General features: G+C 44.9%; 1 protein-coding gene across 1 annotated transcript; it reads right to left on the bottom strand.

Annotated features, from left to right (window-relative positions):
• Positions 1-7,064: 7,064 nt before the first annotated feature.
• Positions 7,065-17,301, bottom strand: CBX2 (chromobox 2). Its single transcript, XM_072645218.1, has 5 exons — positions 17,132-17,301; positions 16,957-17,000; positions 15,711-15,776; positions 12,520-12,625; positions 7,065-10,450 (listed from the first exon to the last, which is right to left on the bottom strand). Exons 1-5 carry the CDS (start codon positions 17,201-17,203, stop codon positions 9,152-9,154), a joined length of 1,587 nt encoding a protein of 528 aa, XP_072501319.1. The 5' UTR covers positions 17,204-17,301; the 3' UTR covers positions 7,065-9,151.
• Between the last annotated feature and the right edge of the window lie 1,037 nt (positions 17,302-18,338).

Genomic DNA, 18,338 nt, shown 5'->3' with positions numbered 1-18,338 from the left:
TCCAGAATCGTCTTCCTGCACTCTACTTCGAGCTCTGGGCTGGACTGGGAATTAGAGGACTGAACAGATGTCTGGAGGAATGGGCCTCAGGGTCTCTGTCCACTTTCTGATCAGCTTTTGGGTCCCTCTTCTTTAGGGCCGAGCTTTGGGTCACTTCTATTTCTCTCTCGAGATCTCCAGCACCCCTGATTTCAGAACCCTCTCTTTTTCTTTTTCTTTAAATCACTGGGCTCCAAATGGTCTGGATTTCTGGAAGTCTCAGGCCCATGGAACCTAGTGATTCTCATATCATTCCCTCTCTGGGTCCCGGGATTTCCTGTGATACCCTAGGCTTTCTACCGAAACATTTCCCGCCCCTGATCATGCTTGGGAACCCCTCTACCCCCATAGGCCAACCTCCCCAGCTCTCCCCGAAATGGAGCCCCTCGCGCCTATTGATTGAGGAATTTAATTCTCGGGTATTGCTAGGCAACTGCTTTCTCCTGGAGCTGAGGAGAGCTCACTGATATGATTAGTTAACCAAGAGCTCAGGCGTCAAGGAGCAGAAGATGTTGCCTCTCAACCCTCCTGCCACTCCCACCCCTCCAGTTACAACTACCCCATCCTACCTTTCTTGACCAGGTACCCAGTATACCCTGAAGGTTTCAGCTTCTGCAGCTCTTTTCTCCTCAGCTTGTGGTGTAGTATGTGTGTGCGCGCGTGCGTGTGTGTATGTGACAGAGAGACAGAGACAAATCAACTCAGAGACTAAGGTGAAGAGAAAGACAGTGGCTGGAAGGGGGAGAGAATGGATCAGGCAGAGAGAATACTGGATCTCTCAGGGTTAGGAATTGAGACAGTGATGGGTAAGGTGCTGTTTTGGGACTTCCTGGACTCTTAAATAAATTTCCAATGGTATCTGGTCCAATAAAGATGCTGAGAGAGAAGATCTGCAAAGGATTGATCAATTAGACTCTATCTTTCCTGATAAATGAGACTTTTTGATCCAGACACAAATAGTAACCATAGATAGATATTACAAAAGGTTTTCCCTTTTTGAGTGTAAAGGATGAAGGGTCATGGCATATATAAATTCTTAAAGATATTTTCCCCCAAGGGAACCATGTATAAAGGAATCTTGGTAGGAGCCTTTTCCTCTGTAAGTTGACAGAGAAAATGAATAACATCTTGAGGGTAGTCCCCAAATCAGCTGCTTTCCATCCTTCCCAAGAATAATCCTGCCTGGGAGAGAACCAAAACCAGGATGGGAGAGTAGCAGCCCAATTTGGGGAGCAGAAGTGAGACCGGACCTTTTGGTAGGCAGGTCATGAGACAAGGCAATTGTCCATTTCCAGAAGGGAAGTGTGTTTGAAGTGACAGTCTATTTTTGTGTTTAGCAGATTGAATTGTGCCTAAGTCCATCTCCTGTTCCTCAAGTCCTAAGTCCCTAAATGCTTTTACCTTACTCCTTCCTTAGACTTTTATCCAGTCTGAGAGATTTGCAGCCAACTTTGAGAGCTACAGATTTATCCAGGTCAGCACTGGTGTGCTGTGGTCCACAGGTCATGAAGAATCAGGCACCACTGAATGACTGAAAAACAGTGACGATGACAACAACAGATTTGTCTCTGTCCCATTCTTTGACATTTATAAGAGAAACAGGTCACAGGTGAAATTAAAGATATAGGGCTGGAAGGGACCTTAGAAGCAATCTATTCCAATGCTCTTTTTTATTCAGATAGGGAAATTGAGATCCAAAGAGATTACTATCTTTGCTCAAAGGCACACAGGGAGGAGTCTGTATTCAAATCAGGTCATGGGATCATAATTAAAAGCTGGAAGGAACTTTGGAGGCCATCAATTCTTACTCCCTAATTTCCTAATGAGGAATGGTGGGCAGTAATAGCAGAGCTGGGATTTGAACCCAGTCCTTCTGATTTCAAACCTAGTGTTCTATCCACTGTACTCCTCTGCCTTGTTGACTCTAGATGATTTGACCATACTGTGATACACTAATTAGTCAGGAAGTGCCCTAACTCTCCTCAGCATTCCTCATCCAGTGGTATCTTGGGATGGGGGGGAGGGGATGTAAGGCATTTGAAAAATATTTTTCAATGTTGAAAGAAGAAAATTAGAATTTGGAACAGATTTTCCCCTTAAATTCAGCAGCCATGAAATCTAGACAGAACTTCCTCCTTCACTGTGTCCTAGGTGTCTTGGATGCTCAGGCTGACTTTCTCTCTTAGGTCCATTCCTCCAAGCTTTCACTGAAAATACAGAAGACTTGTTTTGAGCAAGGGGTTTGGGGTCTTCCCCCAATGTCTAGAAGTTTCAATGTCCTCTGCAGTTCACCAGGATTATGGGGGAGGGGCGCTGATATTTGGGACCTTCTGCTTCCTATAGTTCCCTGCATCTTCCTAGAGAAGTTTCTGTCCAACGTTATGTCATGAACTCCTGCAGTAGAGTACTAGAGATGAAAGGGAAATGATAGGTGCCTTGAGGTGAATCCTCCCTTTCTGGTCCCCAAGCCTTTGGAACTCATAAGCTGCTCCATAAATATTGATTGAAAGGCCCTACCTATGACATCAAATCAACCATGTTGAATTCTAGTCTCTGAACAGTCACCAAATTGCCTGATATGGCTGTGGGCAAGTACCTTCTACCTGGGCTTTCGTTTTCTTCTTTGTAAAATGATGGAATGGCTAATAGGCTCTAAGATGTCTTCCAGTTTGCAAAAAGGAATTAAATAATTCTATTTTTAAAAAGTTATACCCCTTCTCACCAAGGAGAAAACAACTGTATGAGGGTAGGAGCAAGGGATAGAACTGGAATAAGTTTGAGAAATGTTTTCTTCCCCAGTCGTATCTGACTCAAAGTAACTCCTGGTTTCAGAGGACTCTTCCTCAATTCTCAATTATTATACTATTAATTAATGTTAAATAATAATAGCTCACATTTATGTAGTATTTTAGTTTGAAAAATGCTCCACATATAATACCTTGTTTAAGTTAGGAAAAGAGTAAAGGCCAGTATCCTTGAGCTTCAGTTGGAGATTGAGAGAATCAGACCATTCAGAATCTGAAAGGTGAGATAGCCATACAACTCAGTCAACTTCTCCTCCTGCTTAGGCACACTGAAGAATGGCCTGACCAATACAATGAAGACGGCTTCAAAATATTTATCCAAAGGGGTAATCACATACCCCCTCCCCCCACCAAAATGCAGTCAAGTGCAACCGTCTTTACTGGGCAGAGCTGATGGGATTGCCTATGGCTGTCCTATTGCGCCCTCTAGGGGGTGGAGATAGCCCTGTGGTCCAACAACCTTTTGGGTAAAGAATTAAAATACACATACATACACAAAATGACCATCACTACCAACATAACTTAGTGCTACTTAGCATTTCAAGAATCGTCCGGGTTAAGATGAAAGAATTCCTTCTTACTCCCTGCCCCCTTTTAAATATCAGCAGTATTCTAGAGAGGTGAGGAGCTGTTACACCCTCTTGTAAAGTGGCTTGCAGTAGTGAACAGGCAAACCCCTGGTTGGGGAATGAGGGGAGTAGTACACTGAATCCCCCTGCAGATAGCCTCTGGGCACACACCTGTCCTTGTGGTATAGAATTGTCTCTAGAGTGGAAGCATGACTGATGGATGTCCCAAGGGTTGGGGGCAGGGCGATGGAAGGGAGCTGAGGAATGCCATGCCAATCTCTACGTTGCCCAGCCTGAATGCATAGCATATCCCCTGGCCCTTGGGACACTCTCTTCTATAGTGTTGACCCCATTCTTCTCCAAAGGCTAGCGGATTAGTTGATCAGATCAGTAGCGCAGAAACTAACAATGGCTAGTGTGGGCCAGCGTCCTGTATCCCATCTGGCCCAGCTCTGGTGACATTGTTGAAAATGGGTGTCAGGAAACAGAGATGCAATTCCATGCCCAGAGTAGAGGCTAGCTAGAAGCCTGCTCCTATTTAGGCAATTCTTAACCTAAGAACAGATTTTGGAAAGCAAATATAAACCGCTTTCGGTATCTTCTTCAAGGTCAGGAGACTGAGGAAACTGCATTACCTAGCACATCACTACTTTCCAACCCCTTTCCACTCTAAATCACTGTGATTTCAAGTTCTCAGACTTTTTTCTGGCTGGGTCGGGTGCTGCATTTCTGTTGTGTGGTCAAAATATTTAACAGAACTAAAAAATCCAGGTCTTTGCCTTACTAGCCATTCAACCAAAGACCAGACCAGCAGCCAGGCCAAATTTCCTCTCTTACTTCAAAGGAGGATAGGTTATCCCTGGAGGGTTGAAATTTATGAATAAATTCATGCTGAGGGTAATACAAACCTGAAAGGCTCAGGGAAGGTTGTGTAACAAGCAAATCATCTCTTTATTATGAGCTATGGGTTAGTGGTAGCAGTCTTATAGCTTTGCATGTTTAATGGCAAGTCCCCTGGAATTTAATAGTAGTGTCCTTTTAAAGCATTACCACATGTTGCATACTGACATAGTTTTCCAATGTCATTCCAATGTTTTTAAATTGTAAATAGCTTCTGTTCTCCATGTAGTTAAAATACAACTGTGGGGATGGAAATCAGAAGAGAATCCAATACAAGGTGAACCCAACCTCTGGCAATTCTTTATTCTCTTTTAAGAAGCAATTTTCTGACCCAAGCAATGTGGCCAGCCTTCCAAAGAGGCCGTTTCCTCCCCTTCCACTATACTACCTATACCCTGGGCTCAACTCACCGTGGAAAAAGCAGAGAGGACAGAAAAGATCACTTTGAGATATCACGTGGAGTTGAGAAGTTAAAGTTTTTATTGATATGCTAACTTATTAATAAAAAAAGTTGTACAAAATCAAATGACACCATTTGCTAGAGTTCTCTTTTCCTGTAAAATAAATTAACAACAGTCTAAAAAAAATCTGTAATCTATGCTATAGTGTTAGTTTTCCCAAAACACTAGAACACACACACAATCATGAGATGCAAACAAGAAAATGATTTAGGCATCTGAATACAACTTTCTCCCTAAATCCCCCAAACCACGATGGGCTTCCTTGGGGGTATGAAGGAAGGGGAAGGGGAAGGAACATTTCCCCCACTAGTTGGTTTTAATTTTAATATTTGGGCTGGGCTGCTGTCCTATTTCAACAAAGACCTTAAGCTTTTCCATGGTAATAATATATCCACTTTTGTTTTGTTTTCTAAAAGCAAATAGCTGTAGTTTAAAGCAATTAGAAGTGGCATACATGAATGATTTGGCTTTTTTAAATTAAAAAAAAACACAAATTAAGCCAATCATTGGCACAGTTACAAGAACAGTTCTTTCTTTTGTTCCTCCCTAATCCCCTTTGCAAACAAAATTTTCTTTAACAAAACCTTCAGGCCACAGCCCTTCATATCTATCAGAATCTGAGTGTAACAGAAAAAGAACACTCTTTTTTGGTAAAAAATATATATATAAAAATATATACTAAACCTCTAAGGAAGATGACAAAATCGACCACTTCTTCCTATCCAATAAAAAATAAGAGGCAAAAACAGGATAAAAATATCCATTCAATATACAAATACTGCCATATAATTTGCTTAGGAAACCCTTAGAAGTAAAAAAGTAGCAACAAACCTTAAATCAGATGTTTGATTGACACCTAGCTATACATATGTGCGTACACAAAAACCATAGCAGCAAATTTTTCGGGGTGGGAGGGGAGGGTAGACTTCTAAATACTAGTTTTGTTTACTGGTAAACATATGACACCAGCTCTGAACATCTGTCCAACACAGATGAAATAAAATGCACAATTCTTTAGAGAAGTGTCTCTTTCAAATGTGCGGAAAAAACACATCTCTTTCATATATGAGCCACTAGGAGTAAAACAAAAACATTTTAAGGTTGAAATTTTAAACAAAAGGGTAAAAAAAAAAAGGCAGAACTGGTTAGAAATAAGGTGTTTCCTGATTCAACTTTGGACTTGAAATAGCTAGTTAACAGAAAGGCACAACATCATAGTTTGGATAAAAGTCTTAATGCTGTGTATGAGAGCCTTCTCAAATCAGATAAGACACCCAGGGACAAACACACTTGCTTCTAATAGCTGCAGTCCCCATTCACTAATGATCATAATTACAACCCCTACTGTCAGCTCAGACCCTCTGCTTTACTTGGCCCGCAAGTCAGGAAAAGTGCTTGCTGGGAACAGGGTGAGAAACTTGGAAGCTTCAACTTCATGTCTTACAGGTAGGGGAAGGGGCTCTGCTACCAGCAGTTTGCATGCTAAAGAGGAGGTTCTGAAGGAAGCAGGGACATCTGCAGAATGTCATCACATGCAGGGTATTTGGAGACCTGTTTGGGGGTGTGATGGGGAAAGAGAACTACTTGGAAGGCCAGGTCCTAGGAATCATGAACCAATTTGAGGTTACCTTTACTACCCTCTCAGATCCATTCCTGCCCTTTCCTGCTATGCTGGACCATCCAAGTTAGCTCTCTTAACCCATTCAAGTAGTAGAAAGTGCATACATTCCCATATGATACCCAGATGGACTGTTCTGGGAATGATGGGAAGCTTCTCTTGTCTTCTCAGTCTCAGTGTTCTAGAGAGGGAGCCTCTAGATTCCAGGTAATCAAGTACCACTTCTTTTCCACTGTAAGGAACACCAATGAGACAGCTTCATGCTATTCTCAAGGGCTAGGTGAGAAAGGACTTGGAAGAGATCTCTCTTCCTTTCTTCTGCCTCACCTTGCTCCAAACAGACATGAAAACCAGTTATTCCCCAAAGGCACAGTAAGTTTGTATTCCAATATGATAAAGGTCAATTTCTAAGTATTTGGCATACTGGGTAATACAGCATTCAGGAAAAAGTTCCTGGCTGAGGGTCATGATTCCCCAGACAAATCACTCTCTTGGTTACGCAGCCAGTCCAACCATTCCTGGATAAAGACGGCTTTCGGCTATTTAAAAGGTGACCTGGAAGAACTTCTGACTCCCCCCAGCCTCAACCTCACTGGCCCCTTCTCTTTTCAAAAGAAAATTTGATTTGGCTAAATTCCACATTGTAACAGTTCAAACAGAACCAGGAAAAGACTTTCTTCTTTTTTTTTTTTTTTTGGTATCAAAAAGACCTAGGCTGTTAGGTAACCATTGCAAGCAGAAACTATTCTCCTTAAATCTCAGGCATCGTATCTGAGACACAGACTAGTTTTGGAAGGAGCATAGTATTATCATGCCTCTTTCAGGAACAAGTCAGCATCTTAATCCTTACCTATCCTAGATTGGTAGTCACCCAAGAATCAATAGGGTAGAATAGCTTGTGGAGGAAACCTATGGTTTGCACTTTTCTACAAAAGGAGGAGAGCAAAAGGCTAAGCACTTGTAAACTGCCCAGTGGCTGGATCTTCTGGAAATTTGTTTAGTATTTTTAAAGAAGATGTCCCATCCTCACCTTACCTCTATATTGAAAGAATATGCACCAGCAATCGTGGTAAAATTAAATCTCTTTTCTGTTTGGTCCCAATCTGGGAAAGGATTATTCTGCCAATTTCTCAAGGGGAACAAAAAAACCCAGGGCACATAGGCTAACAGAAAACTTGAAACACCCCCCCCCCCCCCAACCTAACCAGTGGCCCTTTACAAGCTTATCACCTCATAAGCACACCACAACAGCCCGTAACACGGACAGAAAGGATGTTAGTACTGCACATCTGTACAACAGCTGAAATGGATCTCATGCAAAAAATCCATTTCCAGGAACTGATAAGATGTAGATTCTCTTAGTGGCTCTTGGGGACATTTAATGGAACCAAGTTGACTGGGACCACTTGTGCCACCCTTTGTGTAACCAGAAAAAAAAAAGATGCGTCCTGTTTTTGGGTGGAAGTAGGCTCATCTGAGTACCCTATTTATAGAAAAGCCTATATATAGAAAATATAGAAAGATATTTCTAAAGCTAGGTTCCAAGATCAGGATAAGCATTGTCTGAAAATGAAGCCATTCCCTTTTCCCACTCAGCAGTTACCCAGAAAATTCAAGAGTAAGTTTAAGGTAAAATGAGTGGGGGGTGGCGGGTCACCTGGAACTAAATGGGACAAGAGCGCAACGGCCAATGTTCCTAGCATTCTCTTGAAGGTTTCTTGGCAAATGCTCATGAACAGGAAATGGTTTGGGGATGGGGGATATTGTAGCAGTTAACATGAGGCTGGGGCTAAGAAAGATAAAAGGAGATATCCTACCTTAGGAATACTCTCCCATGCTGCTTTCAATATACTTCATTCTACTCAGTCCCTGTATGTATGGTATGTAGGGGCAAGATAGTCACAACAAATTCCTCACTTACCTCTGTAACTCTGGCCACTACTTGGAGGAGAAAATAGCTCATATGAGGACTCTAGACTGGTCCACCACCTATAGCACCTTCTGGACTGATACCAGCATAAAACAATGTAAACAACATATCCCATTTATCAAGCACTCCCATGAGGCCCCTTCAAGAGATAAAAGATTGTACAAAATAATGTTCCCATCTTGGGGACTGGAATGGTTAACCCACACAAGGAGAAGATTGCATGACAAATTAACTTCTTTTGCTCTTAGGTAACTGGATAGAAAGCTCACCTTTGCCATGCTGTGGCAAGAGAAACAAAGCAGATAACAAACATGGAGAAAATGAGACATTCTTAAGAACCTGTTTCCTTCCTAAGACAGCCACTCACTGAGAGCCATTTGGCTCAATCCACTTTCCTGTCAATTGACAGATACGGGAAAGGGTGGTGGGGTGGTAATATGTAAGTCAGCCAAGAGAAGCTAAAGCTAGCACTACCCACCTGTCACATAAGTCTATCTAGGTCATACCAAATAACAACAAGGAACTGGGGATTTGTTCTCCTTTCCCTAATGTATCCATCCATGTTTTACATACACACATGGGCTGGTATAAAGGACGGGGGTGGTGGCTGACTGAATCCCCTATATTTGGAGGAAGTAACAAAGACTGAAATCTCAGCTCTACCTTCCCAGCTCTGTCTTCCTTTGGGCAGGCTACAGGTCACTTAAAAAAAACAGACACCATGACAAAAAAAAAAAATCAGTGAGAGGATACTATGAAAGGCTAAGAGGTCCACTTGGAGAAGAGACCCTGGCACCTGGGTTGTATATAAGACAGAATGACAGTCAGCTTCAGTAATGTCTCAGGTTGAAAAAGCCAACACTGGTTGGGGACTCTTTCACAGTCACTGTGATAAGGTTGGCAGTAACATCTGTGACGAAGACATGCTCGATAAGGCTTCTGGTTGGCTTCCAGTCCTGGCTGGTTTGAATGGAAACAGACAGGTTCTGTCCCGTGGTACCTGGGAAAGAGGCCGAGTCCCGTTCTGAGTCAGTGCTACTACTTTCCTCACCAGTGCTCATCTCTGACAGGGCTGTTGTCTTTCGGGTCTCACCTGCAACCACGTGGGTCTCCTGACCAGTGGGTTTGGAACTGCTTTTCATTGTGTCCCTCTTGTTTCCAGAGGTGGCAACAACTGCACCCCTTGCTACCAGTTTCTCACCTTTGTTGGTATCAGGGAGCACTACAGCCCCTCTGGGGGTACCACTCCCCACGCCCTTGCTAGCAGTGGGGTTGGCACTACTGGTGGTTTTCAGGTTGGCAGCTGTGGGATATATGGGAAGCACAGCACCCCCTGTGGCTCCATTTTTCATGCTCTGCAAGTTCAAAGCCTGAAGGTTCAGCTCTTGGTTTGAAGCTGGTTGAGTGCCAATGGAGGTCGATCCTACTTTGCCCCCATTGTGCAGGCCTGGGGTCCTACTTGACTTCTGTTCAGCACTCCCAGTGCTAGGGGCTGTAATAGCTCTGGCTCCTGGAATGCTGAGTCCTAGCTCCCCCTTCTGGTTTCTCACTTTCAGGTCCAGTCCCAAGCCACACTTATTAGAGGCCTGGGCTTTCAGTGCCAATCTGTTGGGTGCCTCAGCTTGGCTCTGTGTCATTCTATTCATGTAGTGCATGATGGAGCTCTGCCAGCTGATACTTCCTTGGCTGGGGCTGTCAGCCATGCCCTTCATCAGGCTGGTCAAGTTCTCAGTGGTAGATGAGCCACTAGGGCCACCAGAGGTCTCCTTGGCATGGGCTTTGAGGGCAGCGAGGCTTGCCACAGGGGCAGTGAGCGAGGATGGCAGTTTGCTTGATGGTCCCAAATCCTTTCGGGTAGTTTTCAGCCCCTTTGGCAGGCTGACAGGTCTCCTGGCTGCCTTCTGTTCTGGGGGAAGAGGCTTGCGACCCCTCTTTTTTCTGATGGGATCCTTCACCTCAGGTTTGGCCACCAAGATCTGAGCTTTTTTCTGAGGTACTGGATGAGTCTCTCGGCCCCGGGGACCTCTCTTAGCCTCCAAATCGCTGTCATCATCTTCATCAGAAGAGGAAGAAGAGGTAGAAGAAGAGGAAGAACTGCTGGATTTTGATTTTGATGGCATATCTGGTTCCTACAAACAAGGGAAAATACATTATCATCCTTCCCATTACTTAGTTGTTAATAACCCTCTCTTTAGAGTTTGTGCACCCTTGGAAACACTGGGAAAGGGAAGAACTCACTTCATTTACTCAAGGGTATCTATGGCACAAAAAGAAGGTATCTTGACTCACATTAAACAGCAAGTCAGTGATAGGGTCTAGAAGAAATGGCAACCTCTTTTCTTTTTTTTTTCTTCAGTTAAATGCTTTATTCACTAGGCCTAGATCTCCTATTATTCCACATTGTTAATTAACTCACTCATCAAACTGATTAGTCTGGTATTTGTCAGTCAAAATCAGTTAGCACCTATTCCAGGAAACCACATCCTATTACCCACTTCTGGGTTCCTGAGCTCTCAAACTCAAGCCCCCAATGGTACATTAAAATATAACTTCTCAAATACATTGTGTTCTATTTGCTGAGCCCCTGTCCCCCAATTACCAAAGCAGAAAATTTTAACTCCTTTTCTCTTGTCCCAATATTTGGCTCTATGATAGAATCCAAAAAACAAGCAAAAAACCCTCAACCCTTTTGAGGGAATAGAGGGTATATTTAGTCACCTGTCTTGAAACAGCCACCAATTTGATAAAACTGGGAGAACGCTATCTTAAGCACTTGGAACTTTTGAGGGGATTGTTTTTAATTTAAATTATTTTTCAATCAATGAAAATCTGTCTCTTTTCCTTCCTACTTACCCGCCTACTGAGAAAGACAAAACTGCTGTCATAAACACACAGTCAAGCAAAACAAACTGTCCACATCCAATAAAACAGACTCAATCAGAACTCCGAAGGACCTGGCACTTTATAAAAAGTGTCCAACTCTTTAACCACTTTTTCACTGCAGCTCAATCTATGTATAAATCCGTACAGATAGGGCTTGGGGAGGTATAGTGTATCCCAATGCCCATTTCTAATTACCATTCAGGAGTTGGGGGCTTATATAGGAAATTAAAGCTATGATAGCCTCCTCTCAAAATTTTTAAGGGAGAAAAACTAGAAAAAGGATCACTTAGCCTTTCTCAGGAGAGGGAGGCTTCAGCCAGGGGTTCATGACCAGTGAACTTGCAAGGCAGTAGCCACTGATTTCAGAGTCAGGAAATGCCAGCAAAGTTATTTTTACTGGAGACTAGAGAAAGAAACCGAATAGCCTGATCTGGCATCTAAAACTGGGGAACCCTGATTTGTCTATGAATTCTCTTTAAGAAGGCAATGCAAGATGACAGATAACTCAAGTCCATGGGACTGGACCTGGTGGGTGGGAATTGTTATACATGCAATATTCAACATCAAGCTCTCTATCTGCCCTGACTGGGTGCTCTCTTTTCTAAAAGTCCTCCTGGAGTCTGTTTCTGGCTTCTCTCTCACTTTGCCAAGAGTCTTTGTGGTGTACAATCTACCAGTGAGCAAGACAGAAGGGAAACCACATTCCAAGTATTATGGGATTTTCTGAGCCAGAAAGGACTTTAGAGATCATATTCTCTATTCTTTGGTCAATGTGGAACAGCCTTGGATCAAAAACTTATAGTATGGTCTGCTCAAAAAGGTGAGTCTGTGGGCGGTCTAGGACCTCAGGGTATTTCTTATTTGCCTTGTTTCTTCTTCCTCACCCTCAGAATTGGAGAGTTTGTGCATAATTAAGAGCTTTGAGTACTTTCCTATCACACAGAGGGAAAACATCATGGGAGGAGAGGGTCAGGAGGAAAGGAAGGAAACAAAATATATGTGGTTTTCCAGTGCCCCCCACTGGGAGAGACTTGGAGTGTCACAAGATGCTTCAGGCCCAAGCTGTATTTTGTCTCTTCTCAGTCTAAGGAAAAGTTTTGAAGCGGGACAAAAGCAAACAGGTAACTTCACATTCCTGAGATCCCAGGCTGAATTTCTGTTCAAACTGTCTGGATTTTACTCTAATTTCTGCTAAAAAGTCACATCCCATTCTCTACTGACTTGCAAGGAGAGTGTTATAACATGAAGAATGGAAAGGTAGGGGGTGAATGGCAGGGAAACAGTGCAGGAAAACTGAAGATAACCGGCTACCAACCTTGATCTTGGAGCGCCTGCTACAAGCTGACACCACCACATGCTTCCTTGGTCTTCCCCTCGGACGTTTGCCTCTTTTCCGGTTCTGCACCTCTTTATCGTGCTCCCTAAAAACACAACTGTGAGGGGCATGGCCAGCTCTGCTTCCCAACCCTTCCTATTTTATTATGACTTTCTCACTCCTAAATTCTCACCAGAAATCCTATTCTTCTCTTACCTCTAGGGGACAGGTTTAGAGTCAGTTCATAACTACTCTCTGAAAGTGAAGTATCTAGGGGGTCTCTTACCCCATCATCTAGATAGAGCTCACAGCAAGTAATCTCTAGATCAAATAAATGATAAAGCACTTAGCACAGTACCTGGCACATAGGACCTATTCCCTTTCCCCCAGAAGCTAGGAAGACCAAGAAATTAACTGCATTTATATTCCTGTACTTCCCCATTCTCAGAATGATGTTCTTTATTCCCCCTAAGTATTTTGGTATATTATACCCCAGACCCTAATGTAAAATAAAGCAATTTCATTAACCGGAACCTAGAAAAGGTCATCAAGAGCCAGTATCAATAATACAACTTTAAACATTTAAAAATTCCTCTAGTGACCAAAGGTTATGAAGGATAGATGAAAAGGAGCTTTTAGTTCCCTAACAGAAACAGCAACAACTTGCCCCTTAATGTAGCATGAGCTAAAGAAAATCTCTGATAACTAAATTGGTAAACATGAATTTCACGATCACCCAGATGGGTTCGGATTCTAGATTTGCCACTTACTGCTTAGATGACCTTCTGCAAGTTCCTCTCAGGGACTTACTCATTTATAAACTAAATAAAGGGATTAGGTTAGATGATTTCTAAGGTTATTTCAAACTCTCAATGTGTAATCCCATGATCTCTAAAGTCCTTTATGGTCTGTCTCTCTAAAGCACACCAGATAGCTGTTTCCTTAATTATCTCATCTCCTAAAAGTTAGAGAATAGGATCCCAGGGCCATCTTCCTACTGACACCGCTTCAAAGATTGAATGTCATTCTTTTCGGATCTATTTCCCACTCCTCTTCAAGATAGAAATTTGACAAATTCACTAAGCTAATCTTTTTGCACACCTAAAATTAGAAGCTTTAAAATCTTTTCCCCTAAAAGCAATGTGGTATAGTAGAAATAGCACTGGTCCCTAGTCTGAAAATCTGGCTTTGAGTCCTGCTTCAAATACATGCTAGCTGTGTGACCCTAGGAAAGTCACTTTAACCTCTCAGTGTCTCATTTTTAAAACTCTAAGTGGAAGGATAGGTGCAGACTTGCATCGGTAGGAGTTTCCTCAATGGGAATGACATGCATATTAACGAAATCCCAGGTGTAGTCTAAAAAAAAAAAAAGTTTCTCAAAGAGACCTCTCACAGAGAAGAAGGCAGGCAATAGAGTATAATACATTTGCTATTCCTAGAGCAAGAATCTCTTAGTTTCCTCGATGGTTCCAGTATATGTCAGGCCTTACCATCCACCTACCCAGAATAGTATAGAAATTCACCAGAACACAAAATTTCTACTTTGCTTTGTTAAACCAGTCTATTCTTCCCCAAATCTATGGGATATGAATTATATAGCCAGGGAGACTGTTGGGATAGGTTTCATATTCTCTTAACAAGTTCTTAATGAGCTCTTCCAAACCTGGTTATTCTCCAGGTGACCACTGTCCCATTCCCAACCATATTTTACTTTCCATCTCTCAAAAATCATGACTCATATGAAAAGTCCACAAAGAACCAAGCTGAGTTGGGGGGAAGAAGGGGAGTGGGTGGAAAACAGAAGTAGCCTGAACTACATAAAGCAATGCTTTCAGATTGACACCAGCTGTGAAAGCTTTTGGAGTATCTAATTTATGAAGAAACTATGTCTCTATCAACAGGACAATCACTTGCAAGTGGGAAAGTATTAATCCTATCCAGAAACGATTGCCACATATTGCTACCCATGGGCTTGTTCACAGTTCTCTAAACTGTACAATTTCTGAAACAGCATCTCAGAACACAGCATGAACAACATTCCTCCCATTTTGATCTAGAGGAGGGGCACCCCCCTCTCATTTTGCCCTGGAGAGTCACTTGGGATGCATATTCCTGAACTCCAGTTTCCTGCCTAAAAATAGAGACATCTAGAATTACAGAGACAAACACATTTAACCCTAGGGACAGGCAAGAAGGCCCCACAGTGCTCACTCAATACATATGCTTGACAGCCAAAAGAAAATAAACGTACTGTCCTTTATAAAAGGAGATGACACAATAGGGTCAAAAACTTTGTTTTTTTCACGTAGTGATAATGATACATTCTCTCTTGCCTATTTTTCCTTTTGACCAATAACACCCATTTGTTAAGACAGCTAGCTTAGAAAATAAGACTTGGAGGCAGTTTTATTCTGTAAAAAACTAATAGAAACTCAAACCATGAGCTACAACTTCATTTGTACTAGGGACTAATCAATCAATAGAACAAAACAGAATATTCAACACCCATGTTCTCAATAGGTAAAGAACTGCAACAGTCAAGAGAGACAAATTTTTCAGCAGTTACCCACAAGATGACAAGTTACGCAAAGAGAGTAATTGTATGTTATTTAAATTTTTTATCTGCCCCAGGTCCAGGTATACCTTCATACATAATTGGTACACTTAATAGGATCTTTGGACCTTGAGCTGGAAGAGACCAGCCTAATTTTCATTTTCATGGATTAGGAAACTGAGGCACAGAGAGATCAAATGACTTGTCAAAGGTCAAACAGGTGACAGCTGAAATCTGAATCCAGGTTTTCTGACTCCAAATCCAGCGCTCTTCTGTCAATACCACACTGCTTCTACACGTTTGTTGAACTGAGTAACTCAGTGCTTAGGGGGTGCCTTGAGGTACTTAGGTGCTATGGGAGATACTAAATAAATGTTAGTCCCTGGTCCCTCAAAGTCATTTACTGAGCACGACTGAGGATCAAATTAAAAGTCTCAAGGCACATCATGTGCCTTGAAAACATTAAAACATCAAGGTACATCACATACCAGTAACCCCAATGTTTAGACAAAAATACCACTAGATGTCCTTCCCCATTTCCCTACCTTGGCCCCCTGCACCACTGCACTGCGGGACCAGGCCTTAGCCTCTCCCTCCCCCACCCCCAAAGAAACAAGAAATATGTTAACTTGCTCACTTCTTTTGGAAGGCTAGGAGCAGTCTTGGATCAAGGATATTTTCCTCTGGCTCCCAGCTGTTGTGTCTGGAAAAGCAAAGCATTGGGCAGGGTAACAGGTGACAAAGGTGAAAAAGATTGCTCCCTGACAAGCCACAAGGGGCCTTCTGTATTTTATGGGAGACTTTTTACAATACCAAAACTTGATGAATTTTTAGAGCCAAATTCAGTGAAAACATTAATACAGACAGGGACCTTTATCTGGAACTGCAATCCCTAATAACTTCCATATCAAATGGAAAGGAAAACTTTTATTAAAAATAAAAATGACTTTTCAAAAGAAAAAATGCAATTCTATACAGAGAAGGTAAGAAACCCATAATCCATCAGCCCAGACACAACAAGGGGGCTGTGAGACATTTTATGGAAGACTTAGAACCTTAAGTGGAGGGATGTTTGGCATAAAAATCACATAAGATGGTTGATGAAAGAGGCACCACGACTTGGTCACAATACAAATGTATGGGCCATGGGAGCCCACAAGTCAGACCAAAAAGAAAAATAAAACCATTAAGAGAAAAGGAGGGAAAAATGAAATAAAGAAAACACGGAAAGGGGTCTGTAGGGAGAAGCTGGGCATAAACAGAAAGACTTTTCGAGGGACGCCAAATCCCCTCTCGTTTAAAAAACAACAGACACACAGACACAGACACACAGACGCATCAAGAGAAAGCTCAGGTTACAGCAGGGATAAAACATGGAGAGAGGGGTGTGCGTGTGTGTCCAGAGGACCTGGATTCCCATTGAGATTCCTTCCCTCACCTGAAGCCAGAGAAAGGGCAGAGGGAAGGTTGCAGGCACGAGGGGTTGGGGCTGAGGGCAGAGCTAGGGGTGGGGGCGGGAAGTCTGCAAGGGCCGGGGGCAGCATGCCACAAATGGGGCTGGGGGACGCGGCAGCGCGCTCGGCGCAGCAGGGGGGCAGGTCCCCGAGCCGGGCTTATTTGTAAACAAAAGGTTAGCCCCCCTCCCCCGAGGGCTGAGCTCCAGCTTCCCCTTCTAACGCCTCCCGGAAACCACCAGCGGTCAAGACCCCGTCCCTCCCCCCCCAAAAACTTTCCAGGCTTCGCCCTCAGCCCCGGCCGCCCCGGCCCAGCCCCGAGCCCACCTCCCCCCATCCCGAGCCCGGGGCGGTGAGGGGCGGGGGCCGCGGAGCGCACGGAGAAGTTGCCCGGGCCGGAGGCAGGGAGCTCATTGTTCTCGGACTCACTTGGAGGACCATCCTCGCCATTTCACCAGGTACTCCAGCTTTCCCTGCAGGGAGGAGAGGGCGAGAAGGAGCAGGGTTAGGGGGGCGCTCGGGGGGCTGGAGGAGGGGGCGAGGAGGGTGCGGAGCCCGGCACGGAGGGGGGGCGGCCGGCGGCCGCAGCGCACCCCCCACCCACCTTGCGGAGCCGCTTGCTCAGGATGCACTCGGCGGCGAAGACCTGCTCCCCGACGCTGCTGAGCTCCTCCATCCCGCCGCCGCCGCCGGGCGCGAGGACACACAAAAAGGGGCGCCCGCGGCCCGCGCGCGCCTCCCGCGCGCTCTCTGCGGCTCCGCCGCGCTCCCCGCCCCTCGCGCTCCTCGCCCCCTCGGCCCTCCCCGCGCTGGGCGCGCCGGAGCCCCGCACAACAGAGCCCCGCCCTCCTCCGGCCGCGCGCGGTCTTGGCGGCCCCTCTCCCCGCCCGCACCCGGAGCTCCGCCTTCCGCCCCCCTCAGGGGCCCGCGCGCCTCCTCCCCGGCCTTCCTCTGCCCCTCCTCCCACGCCCACCCGGCCTTCCAAAATTCCGAGCAGGCCAATGGGAGAGGAGGGCGGGAGGGGGCCCGCTCCGGCGGCAGCTGCCGCTCCCGCCCCGGCTCGCACCGAGAGGGGCCCGGGCATTGTCTGGGGTGGGCTTCCCCGCCCGCCGTCTCTTCCCCCGCCGGCGCCCTGGGCTCTAGGCTTTGCCCGTGTCCCCTCCTGGGGGAATGTACGGAGTTGAACAGAAGGAGGAACTGGGCTCCCCGGGGGCTACAGGACTGGGGAGCCTGGACCCCCCAGGGCCCCGGGGGTGAGGCGTGTGTGGGGGGGGGGTCGTTTAGGTGGAGGGGAGGAAGGAAACGCTGACCCGGAGCGGGTCGGAGAAGGATCCAGCTTTGCCTACGGGCCGTCCCGAACTTCGTTCCGAAGTTTGTATTACCAGCAAAAAAGCCACGGTTTCGAGACCCCCAAACGGGAGAAGTCAGGCGGGGCCGGGGCTGCCAGTGCTCCGCAGCCCGGCCCAGCGTCCAGCCCTTGGGTTTCCCTTCGCTGGATTCCACTCCACGCTCCCCGCCTTTTTCGTTTGTAAAGGGGTGTTGCTGGGAAGGGAACCAGTACGGAAACAAACAAGAAAAAGCGGAGTCCCCTTTTCAACCCCATTTCTGTAAATCAAAGTGACCTCAGATCTCTAGGGTTGGGAGAATGCTTTGGGATGAAGCCTTGTAGAGAAGGGCTCTGAGGTGCGGTGCCTTCTGCTCACTAGTATGAAAGACGGAAATCCATAAATGCAAATTTCCAGGGGGTATTTGAGGGAAAAAACCCAATCTTAACAGTTTAGTGGAAACGGCATTTGAAAAAATGGGTTCTT

This window comes from Notamacropus eugenii, chromosome 2, assembly GCF_028372415.1.
Source record: "Notamacropus eugenii isolate mMacEug1 chromosome 2, mMacEug1.pri_v2, whole genome shotgun sequence".
Lineage (NCBI taxonomy): Eukaryota > Metazoa > Chordata > Mammalia > Diprotodontia > Macropodidae > Notamacropus > Notamacropus eugenii.
The sequence above is the reverse complement of the archived record's forward strand: the minus strand, read 5'-3'. Positions and strand labels throughout refer to the sequence as shown.